General features: G+C 42.2%; 3 protein-coding genes across 4 annotated transcripts in view; 2 read left to right on the top strand and 1 right to left on the bottom strand.

Moving 5' to 3' along the window:
* lrp11 (low density lipoprotein receptor-related protein 11) overlaps positions 1 to 1,659 on the top strand; it is a 67,520-nt gene extending 65,861 nt beyond the window's left edge. The window contains exon 9 of the mRNA XM_014205040.3: positions 39 to 1,659. Coding sequence (XP_014060515.1) covers positions 39 to 193 — 155 coding nt within the window. The 3' untranslated portion in view covers positions 194 to 1,659. The remainder of the gene's footprint in view (positions 1 to 38) is intronic.
* Positions 1,546 to 11,797, bottom strand: LOC106607750 (protein-L-isoaspartate(D-aspartate) O-methyltransferase). Of its 2 annotated transcripts, none has more exons than XM_014205043.3 (8): positions 11,508 to 11,797; positions 4,737 to 4,841; positions 4,601 to 4,632; positions 4,308 to 4,412; positions 4,033 to 4,153; positions 3,596 to 3,681; positions 2,976 to 3,192; positions 1,546 to 2,469 (listed from the first exon to the last, which is right to left on the bottom strand). In XM_014205043.3, exons 1-7 carry the CDS (start codon positions 11,680 to 11,682, stop codon positions 3,013 to 3,015), a joined length of 804 nt encoding a protein of 267 aa, XP_014060518.1. In that variant the 5' UTR covers positions 11,683 to 11,797; the 3' UTR covers positions 1,546 to 2,469; positions 2,976 to 3,012. The 2 variants fall into 2 exon arrangements, with proteins under 2 accessions (XP_014060518.1, XP_014060517.1); XM_014205042.3 differs by having other exon boundaries at positions 3,023 to 3,192; positions 11,508 to 11,780.
* Positions 11,798 to 11,890: 93 nt separating this feature from the next.
* Positions 11,891 to 18,588, top strand: LOC106607749 (nucleoporin Nup43). Its single transcript, XM_014205041.3, has 8 exons — positions 11,891 to 12,155; positions 14,893 to 15,015; positions 15,680 to 15,757; positions 15,890 to 16,052; positions 16,267 to 16,402; positions 16,893 to 17,044; positions 17,138 to 17,254; positions 17,429 to 18,588. The coding sequence occupies exons 1-8, from the start codon at positions 12,036 to 12,038 to the stop codon at positions 17,656 to 17,658; spliced, it is 1,119 nt and encodes a 372-aa protein (XP_014060516.2). The 5' UTR covers positions 11,891 to 12,035; the 3' UTR covers positions 17,659 to 18,588.
* Positions 18,589 to 18,686: the final 98 nt, after the last annotated feature.

Here is an 18,686-nt window from a genome sequence, read left to right as displayed (position 1 = left end):
ATATGACAGTGCCTGTATCTCTCTCTTCTCCCCTGCAGGTGCGATCCTGCCATTGGTTCTGGGCCTGATCATCACGGCTCTGTTGCTGCTCATGATTGGCTGCCGTCTGCGGTTGGTCCGCCACAAGCTGAAGAAGGCCCGCCCCCTCACCACAGAGGAGTCTGATTATCTCATCAACGGCATGTACCTGTAGCAGCATAGCAGGCACGTGCACAGATAGGGCTCTACCTGTGCAGAGCACATGCCCCTTTGCCCTTCCAGTCGCTAAAGTGCCCTTTTGTAAACAAAACAAACGTTTGTTTTTGTTGTTGATATACATCGTTTTTGTTGCAGTTGTTCTGAACCCACTGCCCGCAAGTCGTCTTTAAATTCACATTAAATATGTGTCATTGAATTTGCCATTAAGATATGGCCATCTATTGCCTCTATGTAACTAAATAATCAAAGTCATAATTGCTCAAATGAATCTGTGACCGCGGTGGCAGAATCTTATTTTTTGGGTCCTTTTTTTAGTTTGAGCACCTGCCTCTCAAAAAGTCTGTGCATGGCACTTCTATTTATTTTGGATGCACCCTCTGCACTAAAAGCCCCTCAGGCAGAAACACCCAAACTGTCAGTCAACTTGTTAGCCAGGAGGATTCTTCATGATAACAGCCTATCAAATGTTCCATATCATGACAGTGTACACCTGTAGGTGCACTTGATTTATCTAACTCGCCATGCTAGGTAGGCAGAGAACACTTTAAAATTGTCCCATTGAGATGGTCCCAAAGGTGCAAGCTCAACCCACCCAGCACTCCAGGGTCACGGTTGAGCTAAATCGAACCCACCTTTTAACAGGGAAGAAATGTTTGCCACTTTTGTATACTCTCTTGGTGTGAAAACTGATGCTTGTCTGCTCTTTCATTATTACTCTTTTACCCTCTTATTTTTTTATAGTACAATGTTTTCATTTCATGGATTATGGATGTATATTTTCATTGGAGATATAGTACTTTATCCCTTACGTAATACTTCTGCCACTGAGTGGCACTGTTGTGCCATGATGCTGTATATCTATTAGGCTTGGCCTAGAGTTTTATTTTGTACCAGACTCATTTGAAATATGGGGGTAGCAAACTATGTAACGTATTGTAAATTCCAAAACTACAATCATTACTGAAAATTATTATTTTGTTATAACAGCAAGTAATTCCAGAAACGCCCATATTAAGCCATAAAGCGTTCTAGGCTGTCTGATATTGCAATGTGGTAGGTTGCTTTTCTGTATCGTCTAGCTATGTAGTTTTAAAACGTTGATGTAGCTCAATCGTCTGTATGCGTACAGTTTGTGTGAAATAGTAAAATTAACTCTTGATCAATATGTCTTTTGTAACTCTGTGTTAAAGTGTTCAGAGTATTTGGAGTGGTAATGCAATCAGATTTATACCGCGTGGATTATTCCTGCTCTACCAGATGTTTTTAGAGTGGTAAGGACAAATGGCAGTAGGTGCTGTCTTCAATGGCATATACAGCTCGTAACAAACACTCCACAGCACAAAGGGGGACAAAAACATAAGCATCTCTTTATTTTCATTTTTGCCATTCCAGAAATTGTGAAAGCCATGGACCATCCAAAATGTGCTTTTTAATTCCATGTTTAAAAAAAAAAAAAAACAACAGACATTCATTTTCTTTGCATTGAGGCTTATTTTGGCAAAGCACCGGCTATTTCATTTAGTGTCGGTCATCAGTAAAGCCTGCACACAATGTTGTCATTGAAACCATGTGGATGTGCTCCACTCCTGTTGTAGAGTGTTGTGGTTTGGCTTTTGCCTGTATCCAACTGTACAAGTAAATCTAGGTGTAATAGTCTTTTCTTTAATGCCATTTAGTGTCATGTGCTGCATATCAAACAACTAGATGTGGGATAGAGTAGCCATGTGTGCAGCCTGCGTGTGCCTGTTTAAATATTGGGGGGGGGGGGGGGCTGATATGTTAGCAGAGCAGTACAGATATCTACAGTCAGATCTTCAGATGCAAATCGGTAGCAAGTGGGTGAATAATCTCATCAACTCAGGCTTTCCTTATCAGAACAGTCTGGCAACCTCTTCACACTCAGCTTTGATGGAGCTGAAATGCATTATTGTTGAAATGGTTGATTGCAACTCACGGATGTAACCAAAATGTTAAAAAAAAAATTTAAAAAAAAATCTAAATCCTGCAGAAAATCGAAAGGAAAAATCCACAACCCCCAAAAGAAATGCAGGCCTGAAAAAAAGACTAACCCCGACACTTTCTTCTGTTCAATCTCTAACAGTCTTTTTCCCAAACTCAGGGGTCATTCCTCAGCATGATAAAGAAAACAAAATCACCATGGTTTATGTTTTGAAAGAATTCCAATGGCTGTCGTTGGAACCCAAAGTAGTCTCCTCCAGGGTCACACTGAAAATGTTGTATATGGACAGTTTGTCGCCTCAAAGTTCATCCCTGTGAGGAATAAGAGGCAAAACATTAAGCGATGGACTTAATGAGGAAATATACTGTGTCAAAATCATAACACCCTCTTGTCATGCCACTGAAGGTCAGTTAGACACTCCCATGCACAAACTGTTATAGAAAGCCCCACACCACGTGCAAAATCCAAATGAGGCTAAACGTCTCTTGTAGACTTCCCCTCAAGAACAAGGATGATTAAAATTGATAAGCTCTCATGCCAGAAGTACCACGTCCAAATACCAACCATCAAACGTTTTAAACATAACTCAACTTCAAAAGAAAACCATTCTTGTAATAGCAAACAGAATCCACACTTGATTGTTTGCGTCACTGCACTTGTTTAGCTGAACAGATCTAAAATATCATACTAGTTTACGGGATTAAAACTAAGAAAACGTGCAGCCAGTTGACATGGTATGGAAGAAGCAACTAATGATGACAAGCAGCAAACGCAGCCCCTTGGGATCCATTATCTGCTCCAGGCCACACCATTTCACCTTTGCCCACTGTGTGAAGGAGAGAGGGATTAAGAAGTCACTTCCACCTGGACCACTGCTTCTCTTTGTCTGTTAAAGGCACGTAAATCACCCCCATCAGGGGCTTCATCTTGGTGCTGCCGTCCTCCAGCTTGTCGTACTGCTCCAGCATCTGGTTCCCTCCGGCCGGCCCCACGGGCAGAATCAGCCTGCCGCCTGGCTTCAGCTGATCCAGGAGCTGAGGGACGAGAGGACACTCACTGGGTCAGAACCAGATAACCTGCCCCAAGGTGCAAACATTCCCAGTTTTCCGCCTCATCAGACTAGACAAGTCTTCTAAGACGAGATGTTCACAATAACAATGCAATGGCTAGCCTAGTAGCAAAATATTCTACAGTGTAGTTACATCTGAATAGACCAGGGTACTGTTTGACAAAATAACACAGCATAGAGCACTAACATATTTCCTGAGACCGACCAAAGTCTGCAGTTACTAACAGAGTTAGAGTCAGTGTTGGTTTTGATCTCCTCTCTGACCACAGCATTCCTACGGATGATGGTGGATTGTGGCGATGGGACTCCTATTAACTGGGTCCCCTTTGATGCCTTCATTTGTGTTTTTCTGTGGTTTGGGAACTTACTGCTTGTGGCACGTTGGGTGCTGCCGCGCCCACGTGGATGGCATCGTAAGGCGCCTCCTCTGGATGGCCCATCCGCCCGTCTCCCACTGTAACGCAACAAACAGGCAGCAGCTGTCACTCACACGCTGCCAGCTGCCACGCAGTGCCAGCCTTATACCCGTCAAGCAGGCCGCACTGAGAGGCAGAGCACACATCAGAGCTGTGCGATGCCACCTCGACCTCGTCTCTGGCCTCTGACACTGATGTTGGTTGACTGCAGTACAGCAGACAGTGCCGCACCCATGTTTCCTTACTTGACAGTCAGCAACTGTATTTTAAGCTTATATTTTATATTTGAACTGTATATTTTGTACAATACCTTTTCATAACCCAATAATACAAGTCACCAAATTGAATTTGAAAAAAATCCATCTTGCTTTGCTGCTTTTCAGACTTACCGATTAGTTTTATTCTACCTGATGTTATCAAGCTGGGGTCATCTTTCTTTACATTGGTTATAGAGTCATCTACCAGTTCCTTGATGTGGTCAATTCCTATCACCTTCCCTTTGGGACCTACCTGTTAAAGACAATAAATTAGGAAGGTATACAAGTCTGTGCCATCGAACATTACACAGAACCCAAAAACCTGAAATAGAAAAACGTACCCCAGCCCTACCACCAAAATACAGAACCTATGTTATGTGTTAACCCGTCATCATAATATAGCTCACCATTCGTGCAAAGCACGCAGAGAGGATTCCACTGCCAGACCCCACATCCAGAGCTTTGGCCCCGTCGTACAGCTGATCGTACAGAAGCTCCAATGCATAGGCATGCTGGTAGAGAGAGCAACATGCAACTACATCACCACCTGTCAGCATTGTACTTGCAAACCTCTGGTACGTGCTAAGTTGGTATACATTATAGGAGCAAGGCGATCAATGTTTGATAGTAATAATAATAATAATAATAGATAAGATATGCAACAATTTAAACAAATACTAAAAGGCATAGCTAGACCTACCATGTGTGGTGCACTGATGGTTGCTTGATAGCCTTTGGGGTCAAAGAAAGTGATTGTTAGCGTCTAACATTCATCAATGGCTGGTGTATTGAATTTACACTACAACACTTTATTGTACTACAATAAATAAGCACACCTATTGCCTGTGGGGAGTCCATGTAAGGGTTGCATCTGGAGAAATGGCCTCGGTCTGTGGCCAACATGACTTCATAGACCTTGTCCGACTTGATGATCCCATTTTCTAAAGGACAAAGGAAGACAGGCGGTGTTTAACGGTACAGTGGATTTGTGGAGAGTAACATTTCACAAACACTGCAGTGTCTTCAGAGTAAAGTAATCCCTCCACAGGAGGTTCCACTGACAGTAGGAAGTGCCAGCGACTGCCGGTGCTACTGCTCTTATTTCTCCCCGAGACCCTTGGCCCCAACAACTACATTGCTGAGTGGTCGCCAATATACAGTGCATAAGGAAAGTATTCAGACCCCTTGACTTTTTCCAGATTTTGTTAAATTACAGCCTTATTCTAAAATGGATTCAAAAAAACATTCTCAGTCTGCAAACAATACCCCATAACGACAAAGCGAAAACAGGTTTAGACATTTTGCAGATTTATAAAAACAAAAGAAAAATACCTTATTTACATAAGTATTCAAACCCTTTGCTATAAGTCTCGACATTGAGCTCAGGTGCATCCTGTTTCCACTGACTGGGCTGAAGGTTCACCTTCCAACAGGACAACGACCCTAAGTACACAGCCAAGACAATGCAGGAGTGGCTTCGGGACAAGTCTCAATGTCCTTGAGTGGCCCAGCCAGAGCCCGGACTTGAACCCGATCGAAGATCTCTGGAGAGACCTGAAAATAGCTGTGCAGCGGCGCTCCCCATCCAACCTGACAGAGCTTGAGAGGATCTGCAGATTAGAATGGGAGAAACTCCCCAAATGCTGGTGGCCCAAGCTTGTAGCGTCATACCCAAAAAGACTAGAGGCTGTAATCCCTGCCAAAGGTGCTTCAACAAAGTATTGAGTAAAGTGTCTGAATACTTATGTAAATATGATATCAGTTTTTCATTTTTAATACATTTGCAAAAATGTATAAAAACCTGTTTTTGCTTTGTCATTATGGGTTATTGTGTGTAGATTTATGAGGGGGAAAAAAACTATTGAATCCATTTTAGAATAAGGCTGTAACGTGACAAAATGTGGGAAAAGTCAAGGGGTCTGAATACTTTCCAAATGCACAGGACATTACACCTGCATTCCCAACAGCTTCAGATGAACAGTTCAAATGCAGCTATATGTACACAATAGGCTAGTAGGATATATTTCATGTTTTTATAAGACATTGCACTTGAAAGACCAACTCTTGAAGATGCATCATGCAGAAATCGCTCCGCCATTTCCTGGTTGCTAAAATTCTAATAGTTTTCCTAATTTCAGTTTATGTGACAAAACAAGCAAGTATAGTGTAGAGAATCATTGTACCATCTAAATAGCAGTGATGTATATTTTCCATAACCAAAATTATTGTATTTTCAGCTGTTTGAAGCTGGTGTACAAAACCAAAAGTAAGACAAAACCAAAACTTAAGGGGAAACATTGAACAGATCTACCGCTTCTTAGACTTGCTTTCAATAAGAATGACAGGTCTATAACACACATTTCTATGTGAATTTGGTTGCGTCGCCCAAAACGTTACATATAGTGGCTTTAAATAACTTGATGTTCTGAACCCAGTGTGTGTGATAATCAGCTTTAAGCTCACAGAGAAAAGCCAGGCCTAAGGAGCATACAATTCAGGAATTAGCATGCATCTTGAGTTTGACCCATTTAAAATCTGGTTTAGGCTAATTTATGGTTTGCAATTGGTGGAGTTGGCCTAAATGGATCAGAAAGCATATGACAACGGGGGAGGATGGATGTTGCTAAAATTCACCCAGAACTCAACTTTGGTGGATGAAATATTAATCCACCTCAGCATCACATTTTACCCAATGTTTTTGTTTCCCTGGATGCAGTGTTGTACCTGCTTGCGCATATTAAAAGCTGGCCTTAATCTCTTCTCATGCAGAAGACGTTCTCAACATAAAATAGGCCTATGTCCTTGTAGTGTACATTATCACAACGAATAAAGCTATGCAATTTACAATTTAAAAAGTGAACAAGGCACAATCAAGCCCAAAGGGCTTTTGGCAAAACGCTCAGACCCGCCCTAGTACCAAAGTGTCTGCTGCAGTGCTTTTCTGGACACTGACCATGTAAATATAGCCAACTAGGCATGCTGGCCAAATCATGTTGGACACTGACATAAGCAAGCCAAAAAGCCTCACTGCAGTCTGCACCAAGTCTTCAGGAGATCTTTTTAGTTTCGTTACAAAAAATGCACTATATGCACAAAAATGTGGACACCCCTCAAATTAGTGGATTCGGCTATTTCAGCCACCCCAGTTGCTTCAATCTCCATAGACACACATTGGCAGTAGAATGGCAACAGTTTGAGGAAGGCCCTTTCCTGTTTCAGCGTGACAATGACCCCGTGCACAAAGCGAGGTCAATACAAAAATAGTTTGTCGAGATCGGTGTGGAAGAACTTGACTGACCTGCACAGACCCCTGACCTCAACCCCATTGAACACCTTTAGGATGAATTGGAGCGCTGCCTGCGAGCCAGGCCAGGCCTAGTGCCTGACCGCACTAATGCTCATGGCTGAATGGAAGCAAGTCCCAGCAGCAATTCTTTCTTTTTTTTCACCTTTATTTAACCAGGTAGGCTAGTTGAGAACAAGTTCTCATTTGCAACTGCGACCTGGCCAAGAAAGCATAGCAGTTAGACACATACAACACAGAGTTACACATGGAGTTACACATGGAATGAACAAAACATACAGTCAATAATACAGTAGAAAAAAAGAAGTCTATATACAGTGAATTCAAATTAGGTAAAATAAGGGAATTATGTAATTACAATATGGCAATTAAACACTATAATGGTAGATGTGCAAAAGATGGATGTGCAAGTAGAGATACTGGGGTGCAAAAGGAGCAGAATAAATAAATAAATACAGTATGGGGATGAGGTAGATAGATGGGCTGTATACAGATGGGCTATGAACAGGTGCAGTGATCTGTGAGCTGCTCTGACAGCTGGTGCTTAAAGCTAGTGAGGGAGATGGAAATCTCCAGCTTCAGAGATTTTTGCAGTTCGTTCCAGTCATTGGCAGCAGAGAACTGGAAGGAAAGGCGACCAAAGGAGAAATTGGCTTTGGGAGTGACCAGTGAGATATACCTGCTGGAGCGCGTGCTACGAGTGGGTGCTGCTATGGTGACCAGCGAGCTGAGATAAGGCGGGGCTTTACCTAGCAGAGACTTGTAGATAACCTGTAGCCAGTGGGTTTGGCGACTAGTATGAAGTGAGGGCCAGCCAACGAGAGCGTATAGGTCGCAATGGTGGGTAGTGTATGGGGCTTTGGTGAAAAAATGGATGGCACTGTGATAGACTGCATCCAGTTTGTTGAGTAGAGTGTGAGAGGATATTTTATAGATGACATCGCCGAAGTCAAGGAACGGTAGGATGGTCAGTTTTACGAGGGTATGTTTGGCAGCATGAGTGAAGGATGCTTTGTTGCGGAATAGGAAGCCAATTCTAGATTTAATTTTGGATTGGAGATGCTTAATATGAGTCTGGAAGGAGAGTTTACAGTCTAGCCAGACACCCAGGTATTTGTAGTTATCCACGAATTCTAAGTCAGAGCCGTCCAGAGTAGTGATGCTGGATGGGCGGGCAATGATCGGTTGAATAGCATGCATTTAGTTTTATTTGCATTTAAGGACAGTTGGAGGTTTAAGGGCATTGAAGCTCGTCTGGAGGTTAGTTAACACAGTGTCCAAAGAAGGGCCAGAAGTATACAGAATGGTGTCGTCTGCGTAGAGGTGGATCAGAGAATCACCAGCAGCAAGAGCGACATCATTTATGTATACAGAGAAGACAGTCGGCCCAAGAATTGAACCCTGTGGCACCCCCATAGAGACTGCCAGAGGTCCGGACAACAGGCCCTCCGATTTGACACACTGAACTCTATCAGAGAAGTAGTTGGTGAACCAGGCGAGGCAATCATTTGAGAAACCAAGGCTGTTGAGTCTGCCAATAAGAATGTGGTGATTGACAGAGTCGAAAGCCTTGGCCAGGTCGATGAATACAGCTGCACAGTAATGTCTGTTATCGATGGCGGTTATGATATCGTTAAGGACCTTGAGCGTGGCTGAGGTGCACCCATGACCGGCTCTGAAACCAGATTGCATAGCGGAGAAGGTACGGTGTGATTCAAAATGGTCGGTAATCTGTTTGTTAACTTGGCTTTCGAAGACCTTAAGAGACGCAGGGTAGGATAGATAATAGGTCTGTAGCAGTTTGGGTCAAGAGTGTCTCCCTCTTTGAAGAGGGGGATGACCGCGGCAGCTTTCCAATCTTTGGGAATCTCAGACAATATGAAAGAGAGGTTGAACAGGCTAGTAATTGGGGTTGCAACAATTTTGGCAGATAATTTTAGAAAGAGAGGGTCCAGATTGTCTAGCCCGGCCGATTTGTAGGGGTCCAGATTTTGCACTCTTTCAGAACATCAGCTATCTGGATTTGGGTGAAGGAGAAACGGTGGGGCCTTGGGCAGGTTGCTGTGGAGGGTGCCGGGCAGTTGACCGGGGTAGGGGTAGCCAGGTGGAAAGCATGGCCAGCCGTAGAGAAATGCTTATTGAAATTCTCAATTATAGTGGATTTATCGGTTGTAACAGTGTTTCCTAGCCTCAGAGCAGTGGGTAGCTGGGAGGAGGTGCTCTTATTCTCCATGGACTTCAGTGTCCCAGAACTTTTTTGAGTTTGTACTGCAGGATGCAAATTTCTGTTTAAAAAAAGCTAGCCTTAGCTTCCCTAACTGCCTGTGTATATTGGTTCCTAACTTCCCTGAAAATATGCATATCACAGGGGCTATTCGATGCTAATGCAGAACGCCACAGGATGTTTTTGTGCTGGTCAAGGGCAGACAGGTCTGGAGTGAACCAAGGGCTATATCTATTCCTGGTTCTACATTTTTTGAATGGGGCATGCTAATTTAAGATGGTGAGGAAGGCACTTTTAAAGAACAACCAGGCATCCTCTACTGTCGGGATGAGGTCGATGTCATTCCAGGATACCCCGGCCAGGTCGATTAGAAAGACCTGCTCGCAGAAGTGTTTTAGGGAGCGTTTGACAGTGATGAGGGGTGGTCGTTTGATCACAGACCCATTACAGATGCAGGCAATGAGGCAGTGATCGCTGAGATCTTGGTTGAAAACAGCAGAGGTGTATTTGGAGGGCGAGTTAGTTAGGATGATGTTCATGGCATATCAATGTTCCAACATCTAGTGGAAAGCCTTCCCAGAAGAGTGGAGGCTTTTATAGCAGCAAAAGGGGAACCAACTCCATACTAATGCCGATGATTTTGGAATGAGATTTTCAACGAGCAGGTGTCCACATGCACTACATGACCAAAAGTATCTGCCTAGTAAATTGGTGAATTTAAGAGATCTAATCTACATCTAAATCAGCCAATTCAGGAAGGGAAATGGAGCAAGAAGCTGACATCTTTCTTTCCTCATCTCCCACTTCCTTACTGTATGGCACACACACACTTAATCTTAGCAAGGCTAACCACCACAGTGGTGTGTCAGGTGTGACTGCAAATTTGATTAAATATTGCTCAACTATCTATGAGTGCTGAGTGTGTGACCAGTAGCCTGCTTTAATAACAACAAGGTTGGATGATGCCATTCCCTATCCTACAGTAACTTAGGTACTATCAATACAGTGGATCAACATGCTAGGCATGGATACCCCACCCACAGGTTACAGCTTTTTAGCTAACCAGATGAGAAGGGTGCAATTGTGTCCCGCAATTCTGGGCGTTCTTGCTTCTGGGCATTCTTGTATCTGCAGGAACCCCTCTTTATACTTTTATCAGTCCAGATTTAAGATAGGACTCCGGTACAGGCGGGAGCACTCCAGTACAGGTTGTGGCCGTAATCAGTCCTTGACTTGCGCAGGAGCTCACCAGAACTGAGTACCGGCACCTCAAAATGTTCTACTGCTTGACTTCCTGCTCCACTTACTGAATATTAGCGCAAAAGTATTGTGGCGCTCCTGTGGGGGGAGAAGGCCTTCATGCAGAAACCAATGAGATTATGAGTTGGGGGTGGCGTTCCTTCAGATGCAGGTGTTATGATACTGATGATGCCACAGACATTGTAGCTAGGCCTAACCTGCTATATAAACAAACCATCCGAGGAGACAAATCATATATCACCACACAGTAATGCCCCGAATTGCGGACCGCAATCACACACTATTGGACCACACTTTTGCAGTAAAAACAGATAAACTCAATCGAACTTCCAATGCATGTAATTAGTAGGTTTGCTAACTAACAAACGGCTTAGGTATTCCGCATTTCTCCACATGATATGCCATGACTATCATATGAACTGGCTAGCTAGCAAATTAACTAACTATGTTTCTTAACAACAGCTGTGGCTGGTAGCTAGTTAGTTAGTTAGTTACTGTAGCTAAACAGGTTTGGTGCAAAGCACAATATGACGCACATAAAATACCTAAGGATTTATTTAGCCTTTGCACCTAATAAAGCCACTACTGTGTCGATGAAATTGTTAACTTGCAAGCTAGCACTCTGTGGTAGCAGGTGCAGATTTGCAAACATCAGCCAGATATTAGCGTGACTACAGAGGAAAACAGTGTGCAATGTCCCAACGTTGAATAGCCTGACGGTGGTCACCATGCTTTGGAGAAAGCAGTATTTCTCTATTACCCATTAGATATCTAAACCGAAACCCTTAATTATCCACTTTACATAATGAGTAAACTTACTGCGTAGGTTGTTTACAAGCTCTGCGTGGTTGGCTCCTCCAGATTTCCAGGCCATTATTAAACACACTCTGCGGAGCAGGTAGAGAGCGGCTGTCAGTGCCGCGCCTGCGCCAACTCCTTTGCCTATGAAACTGACAACCTCCAAAACAGACGGAGGAGACACGTCACGCGACATACTTTTACTTCGCAGCTTGCAGCTTTTTTCATACGGTTAGTCGCTGAATAAATGATGGTTACATATAAATTAGCTAATCGAGGATTTCATCTTAAATGTGGGTTTTTGACCACTCAGATTTGATTGCCAGAGCAAGAATCTATCTTCCGCGTTCACCCACTAGAAGGGGCGCGAGAGCTTAACGCGTTAGTGAATTAGTGACGTAATCACATTGCGTTTGGCGTTTAGAGTTTGTCCTCATTGGGCCACCGTACGAGATTTGGCGGGATTATGGGAAATGCATGTAGAGGGGATTTAATTATACATTTACAAATACATTACAAATCAAATTAGCTACGTTTAAGATTATTCTGATGGAGGGAATCAATGCTAAGTACGTGTCAAAGAAAATCAGCAAAACGAGATGGAGACCGGTCTCATCTTCGTCTTTACAGCAACCAGACATATTTGCTACTGGGTCTTGGGACAACGAGGTGGGTCTACTAGTTAGCTAGGCTACTAACTTTACCGTTAGCTAGCTACTGACAACACAACGTTACTTTGCTTTATTATTCTGTCAATAATAAGAAACCTTTCACTTAACCTAAAGTTATAGCTAGCAGTGCTTAATTTGTAAATCGTGATGTCCCGGAACACATAGTGAGCGCGAGACTGGTGTTATCCGGGTGGCTCCGTGAGGTAACGTTACCGGAACACATTGAGAAAGTGTCAAACACAACGTAGTAACCTACTATCGATGGTGGTGAAACGGACAGCACTCTCCAAGGTGCTAATTTATTCAAAGCATTTTAGACGTCACTGCAGTATGCCCACATACTTGAGTATTGCAGCGGGGCTTAGCTACACAAGTCTGAATTTCTTGTAGCCTAATTTTCTAGACATCAATGTACATCAAAATATTTTTACGACACTGCAGTACACCTGCCATATGCACATACACTACCGTTCAAAAGTTTGGGGTCACTTAGAAATGTCCTTGTTTTTGAAAGAAAAGCACATTTGTTGTCCATTAAAATAACATCAAATTGATCAGAAATACAGTGTAGACGTTGTAAAAGACTACTGTAACTGGAAACGGCAGAATTCTTTTTTTTTAATGGAATATCTACATAGGCGTACATAGGCCCATTATCAGCAACCACCACTCCTGTGTTCCAATGGCACGTTTTATTTTATCAGAACAACAGTTTTCAGCTGTGCTAACATAATTGCAAAAGGGTTTTCTAATGAACAATTCGCCTTTTAAAATGATAAACTTGGAGTAGCTAACACAATGTGCCATTGAAACACAGGAATGATGGTTGCTGATAATGGGCCTCTGTATGCCTATGTAGATGTTCCATAAAAAAAATCTGCCATTTCCAGCTACAATAGTCATTTACAACATTAACAATGTCTACACTGTATTTCTGATGTATTTGATGTTATTTTAATGGACAACATCTACTTTTCTTTCAAAAACAAGGACATTTCTAAGTGACCCCAAACTTTTGAACGGTAGTGTATACTCCACTGTGGGGCTTACAAGACCTGAATTGCATATCATTTTCAAGACATCAATGTAGCAGTAGAACAAATATCGCAATATAACTTCATAAAATACATAAATGTAAGCTACAGCAGAACACACATATGAGAATATATATAGGCCTCCTGCCTATGTGATAATATGAAGCACATATTCAGATTAAACTTGTTCTGTGCTGTGAAGGTAAAGGACAAAATAATGGACTGCCTTAGTTTTCAAAACCTCCCACAATGACTCCCCATGTTTTACATTATTTTTTATTTTTACTTTATTTAACTAGGCAAGTCAGTTAAGAACAAATTCTTATTTACAGTGACTGCCTACACCGGCCAAACCTGAATGACAATGGGCCTATTATGCACCGCCCTTTAGGACTCCAAATCACGGCCGGTTGTGATACAGCCTGGAATCAAACCAGGGTGTCTATAGTGACGCCTCAAGCACTGAGATGTGGTGCCTTAGATCGCTGCGGCACTCGGGAGCCCCATGTCAAGTCCATTTAACTCCTGAGAGTCAACTTATTGCTCAAAGCCGTGAGCGAGCATGTGGCTGTGATGTTTAGCCTCCTAAGGCTGTTCTGAAGACTGGCTGTAGTGTATTTTTTTTATTTCATTTTGAGTGTTAACCTGGGTGTCCTCTTCAGCCTTGTCTACAAGGCTGCCACCAAATGCGCTTTGGTTCAGGCATGTTCAAAAACCTTTTTTTCTGAGGGCTCTGTTTGTTTTATGTCTGATGCATAGGATGTTAATTTACTGTACATTCCACCAACTATTTTGCTAGTTTAATCCCTCCAGTCGTTTTCTAGACCCAAGCTCCCTACCTTTTTGCATGTTGTACAGTCCAACTTTGAATTATGTATGACAAGCAAGGGGTTATGCGTTTGCTTGTTCTTGAACTGCAAATTGCACCTGCTCCAAGCACTTCGTCGGTGGATGCACCGTCCCCCGTCTCCCTCTCCCTGACTCGCTAGTAGGCCTACTAGCTAGTGGAGGTGCCGGTGGTGATGCTGAACTGGTGGGATTAGTATTGCCATCAGGAACAGTTTTCCCCTCACGCCTTTCTTCCGGCACTGACAGTTCTCTGCCTCGTTCTTGGTTTGATTCACCATCTTTGTCCGGATTTTTGGACTTGAAAAATGTCAAACTTGATTGCCTTTTCTTATCAACTTTTTATTTAGTGTTCCCACGATTCAAATTCAGTAGGGAGACGACTAGGCTACGTGAGGTGATTACGTAGGGACTTCTTCACTATCTGACCACCACTACCAAGACCTTTGTCAAGATCAGTTACTTACCCCTCTGGCCCTCCCCATAACCTCTATGTACAAGTAAGAGATCAGGTCTGGAATCAGTGTTGCAGGATAGGATGATTACATAGAAGGATCACCGCACTTTTTCATGATGGTCTTTCTGGGGAGCGGCAGAAATAACGAGGAAGCAACTTGATTTAACGCTGATCACTTTTATTAGAATGTTTAAAGTGCAAACAGTGAAATAATAAAAAAATCATGCAGCGAGCGATACCGGATCTGGGCAAATAGATGCCGGAACAAACAGTCAAATCTGAGAGGTGCGGATCCTGTTCGGCTCAAATTAAGCACTGATAGCTAGTGTAACTTACCATCACTCAGCTGTTGAACATTTCTGTGTGATTGCAAACCTCCAGCGAAATCTCTTTTTCAGGACAACAGCATTTCCATTTGGTCCATCGGAGAGAATGGCGTCTCCAGTATGGACGATGAATTTGAGGGAGACCCTCAATTAGTATGTGAATACAAACATAATGGGGATGTTCTGGACCTTCAAGTAAGTTAATATACTATTAGGTGTAAAATATTAGATATTATTGTCCTTGGTCCTGATTTTCAATATAATGATGTCATAATTGCAGTGGTGGAAAATTACTCAATTGTCAATACTTGAGTAAAAGTAAAGATGCCTTAATAAAAAAGTGAAAGTCACCCAGTGAAATACTACTTGAGTACAATTATTTGGTTTTAAGTACACTTAAATACCAAAAGTAAATGGAATTGCTAAAATGTACTTAAGTATCAACCATTTCCAATTGCTTATTACGCAAACTAGACGGCAAATGTTTGTTTTTTTTCCCCCATTGACGGATAGCCGGGGCACACTCCAACACTCAGACATAATTTGCAAACAAAGCATTTGTATTTAATGAGTCTGCCAGATCAGAGGCAGTAGGGATGACCATGGATGTTCTTTTAATAAGTATGTGAATTGGACCATTTCCCTGTCAAAATGTAACGAGTACTTTTGGGTGTCAGGGAAAGGGTATTGAGTAAAAAGTACATAATTTTCTTTAGGAATGTAGTGAAATAAAAGTTGGCAAAAACATAAATAGTAAAGTACAGATACCCAAAGAACTACTTAAGTAGTACTTTAAAGTATTTTTACTTAAGTACTTTACACCACTGCATAATTCAATGTCAATCTTACACTCCTTTAGTTTCTGGATCAAGACAGAATAGTAACAGCGTCATCAACTGGAGCGGTGACTATCTTTCAGCATCACCACAACAGCCAGGTATGGATGTTACTTCACAAGACATAGTCATAATGAAGATATACCAACAATCATGGATACATCAATTACAAATGTCAAGTTAGCTTGTGGAGGACCTTGTTTTTAATAGCATCTATTTTCTCTTCTCTACAGACATTGTCTGTTTCTCAACTGTGGGAAAGAGCACATCATTATCCCTGCGACAACGCCCCATGTACTGGAGTTGTGTGTAACAGCCCTGAGATTGTCACGGTTGGGGAAGATGGAAGGATCATGCTCTTCAGAGCGGACCAGGAAGGAGTGCAGCGCACCATAGGTCTGAGAAGGAAACAATAGGTCCTTTATGTGCTAACAAGAGTGTATATAATTGTATGCTCTCCTGGCAATGCCCATTATTTTCTTAAAGGTTGCATTTTGAATTTGCAATGACATAGCCTTCATATCCATTTCCAAAAGTCAGCTGTAACTTCAAGTGAAATCTCACCCTTTAGCCAAGATGATACTGACATATTATTTTTCATTCCTGTCAGAAAAGGCTGACAGTAGCGCAATCCATGCTGTGACTTTCCTGAGGACTACAGAGATCCTTACCGTCAATTCTATTGGCCAGCTCAAAATATGGGACTTCAGGCAACCAGGCAATGAACCATCGCAGATTCTTTCACTGTAAGATGATTACATTTTTGAGGAGCTGAAGTAAATCAGTTTTTCTGGTGCAACAACTTTATTGTGTAATGTCCTTTGTTGTTTTTTTAAAAGCTGCAATATGTATATTTTTGGGCTACCCAACCAAATTCACATAAAATGTGTTATAGACCAGTTATTCACTAAAAACAAGTCTAAGAAGCGGTATATCTGTTCTATATGTGCGATTTCTATGCTTCCATGTTCTTAAGTTTCAGTTTTGCTTCTTTTACTTTTGGTTTTGTACACCAGCTTCAAACAGCTGAAAATACAATATTTTTGGTTATGGAAAATGTATTTCAGTGGTTTAGAAGGTACAATGATTCTCTACACTATACTTGCTTATTTTGTTACGTAGACTGAAATTAAAGTAACGATCAGAAATTTAGCAACCAGGAAATGACAGAGTGATTTCTGCATAGTGCATCTTTAAGTGTTGTTTTTGTGTCTATTTTTTGGGGGGGCCTTCTAGAACTGGAGACAGAGTCCCGCTGCATTGTGTGGACAGGCACCCCAACCAACAACACATTGTGGCCACAGGGGGGCAGGATGGCATGCTCTGTATCTGGGATGTGAGACAAGGCAACATGCCCTTTTCACTTATGGAGGCACACTCTTCTGAAAGTAAGACATATTTATGGAAGTAGTTCATTCACTAAAACAGCAAGTCGATCTTCAGTTTAAAGGTTTTAACTCGTGTTTTTGTTGTGCTCACAGTGTGGGAGGTCCATTTTCATCCATCCAACCCAGACCACCTGTTCTCATGCTCAGAGGATGGATCACTGTTGCATTGGGAGACTTCTTCAAATTCAGACATACCATCCTTCTTACAAGGCAAGTCATCAGAAATATGTTTTCAAGGCTCACAGAGCAGGACTGTTGTGCTTACTGCCAAATGGGTAGTATTTGATATATCTACCTGTTTTTATTTAGCAGGATAACATTAATGTAACACCAATAGTTCACAATCAGAATTGTGATTTATTTTTTTATTTTATTTTTCACCAGGTGGACGGAACACAAGCATCATTTCTCGCAACGCAATAGCCCCAGCAGGTGGGAACCAGTCCCTCATCAATGCCTGGCTCACTGGGGACTCTAGTAAGGGACACCTTGAGACCACTCACATGCTGCCCACCCAAATGCTGTCTGTGAACAGTCTGGATGTACTGGGACAATGCTTGGTGTGTGGAACGGACGGAGAGGCTATTTATGTCAACAGACATGTCCCAATTTAAAAAATAAATAAAAATAAATACAGTTTAGCAGTTCACATTATTTGACGGGCTGGCTGGACTTTATCTTGCCAGAAAATACTGACCCTACCATTCCGCTTATTTACGCTGAGCTGCACTGAGGTCGGAACGCAATCATGGTTACATTAAGACACCGTGGAGCCGGCGCGAGATATGGGTTTGGAAAACGTACCTCAATGCAGGGATGGGACACGTCACTATACTCCAAATTGTACCTTTATCCACACTACTCCATCAAGAACATTTAAATACTGCTAGTTTTCGAGGACAAATTCCCTTTTCGTCTTCATGTTAGCTAGCAGCCACATCAGCCGTTATGGAATAGCACGTCGCGTTGAACAACAAAGCTGCTGATTGGCTGACACTGCATTCCAAATTGGCTGCGGTGGCTATTACCTAGCATGAGGACAAAAAGGGCACGAGCAGAATTTCAATGTTCTCGATGGAGCAGTGTGGATAAAGGTAAAATTGGGAGTACAGTGGCATGTCCCATCCCTGTATTGAGGTACGTTTTCCCACTCATGTCTCGCGCTGGCACCACGGTGTCTTAATGTAACCATGATTGCGTTCCGACCTCAGTGCGTAAGGGTAGGGTCGTTATCTTCAGGCAATTATTTACCTAAACTGATTGTTGAAATATTTTCTCAGTAAAAGGTCTTGCTCTTGAGGATTGGATAACCTTCATCAGGTGAAAGTATTTAGTAAATTGTATGATTGTTTTTTATATTCCTGAAGGAGGTTTAAGAAATTGAAAGCATACAGAGATCTTGTATTACCACTGAAATTTAGTTTACACTCTAAATTATGCTCATAACCAACCACAGATAAAGCACTTGATTTTGGGGGAAGTCATACTGGTTGTATTCATGTCATTTAACGCCTGTGTTTTGAAATAAAATGTATTTGCGTAAATATGTTATCACTTATCCAATTATGCATCACATCATAAGATATACACAGTATGACACAACCATAATATGGACCACATTTAGGTCTAATGAGAATATTTA

The sequence above is a fragment of the Salmo salar genome, chromosome 06 (genome assembly GCF_965601325.2).
Source record: "Salmo salar chromosome 06, fSalSal1, whole genome shotgun sequence".
NCBI lineage: Eukaryota > Metazoa > Chordata > Actinopteri > Salmoniformes > Salmonidae > Salmo > Salmo salar.
This window is presented reverse-complemented; position numbering and strand designations above follow the sequence as displayed.

Excerpts from the sequence above, each read along its gene's own strand:
- LOC106607750 (XM_014205042.3), bottom strand. The coding sequence starts at position 11,682 with ATGTCGCGTGACGTGTCTCCTCCGTCTGTTTTGGAGGTTGTCAGTTTC. Across the intron at positions 4,154-4,307 it reads CTGCGTGCTTTGCACGAATG|GTAGGTCCCAAAGGGAAGGT; the intron begins GTGAGCTATATT and ends TGTCTTTAACAG. Across the intron at positions 3,682-4,032 it reads AGGTAGAATAAAACTAATCG|TGGGAGACGGGCGGATGGGC; the intron begins GTAAGTCTGAAA and ends GTTGCGTTACAG.
- LOC106607749 (XM_014205041.3), top strand. The coding sequence starts at position 12,036 with ATGGAGGGAATCAATGCTAAGTACGTGTCAAAGAAAATCAGCAAAACG. Across the intron at positions 16,403-16,892 it reads CCATCGCAGATTCTTTCACT|AACTGGAGACAGAGTCCCGC; the intron begins GTAAGATGATTA and ends GGGGCCTTCTAG. Across the intron at positions 17,255-17,428 it reads CATACCATCCTTCTTACAAG|GTGGACGGAACACAAGCATC; the intron begins GCAAGTCATCAG and ends ATTTTTCACCAG.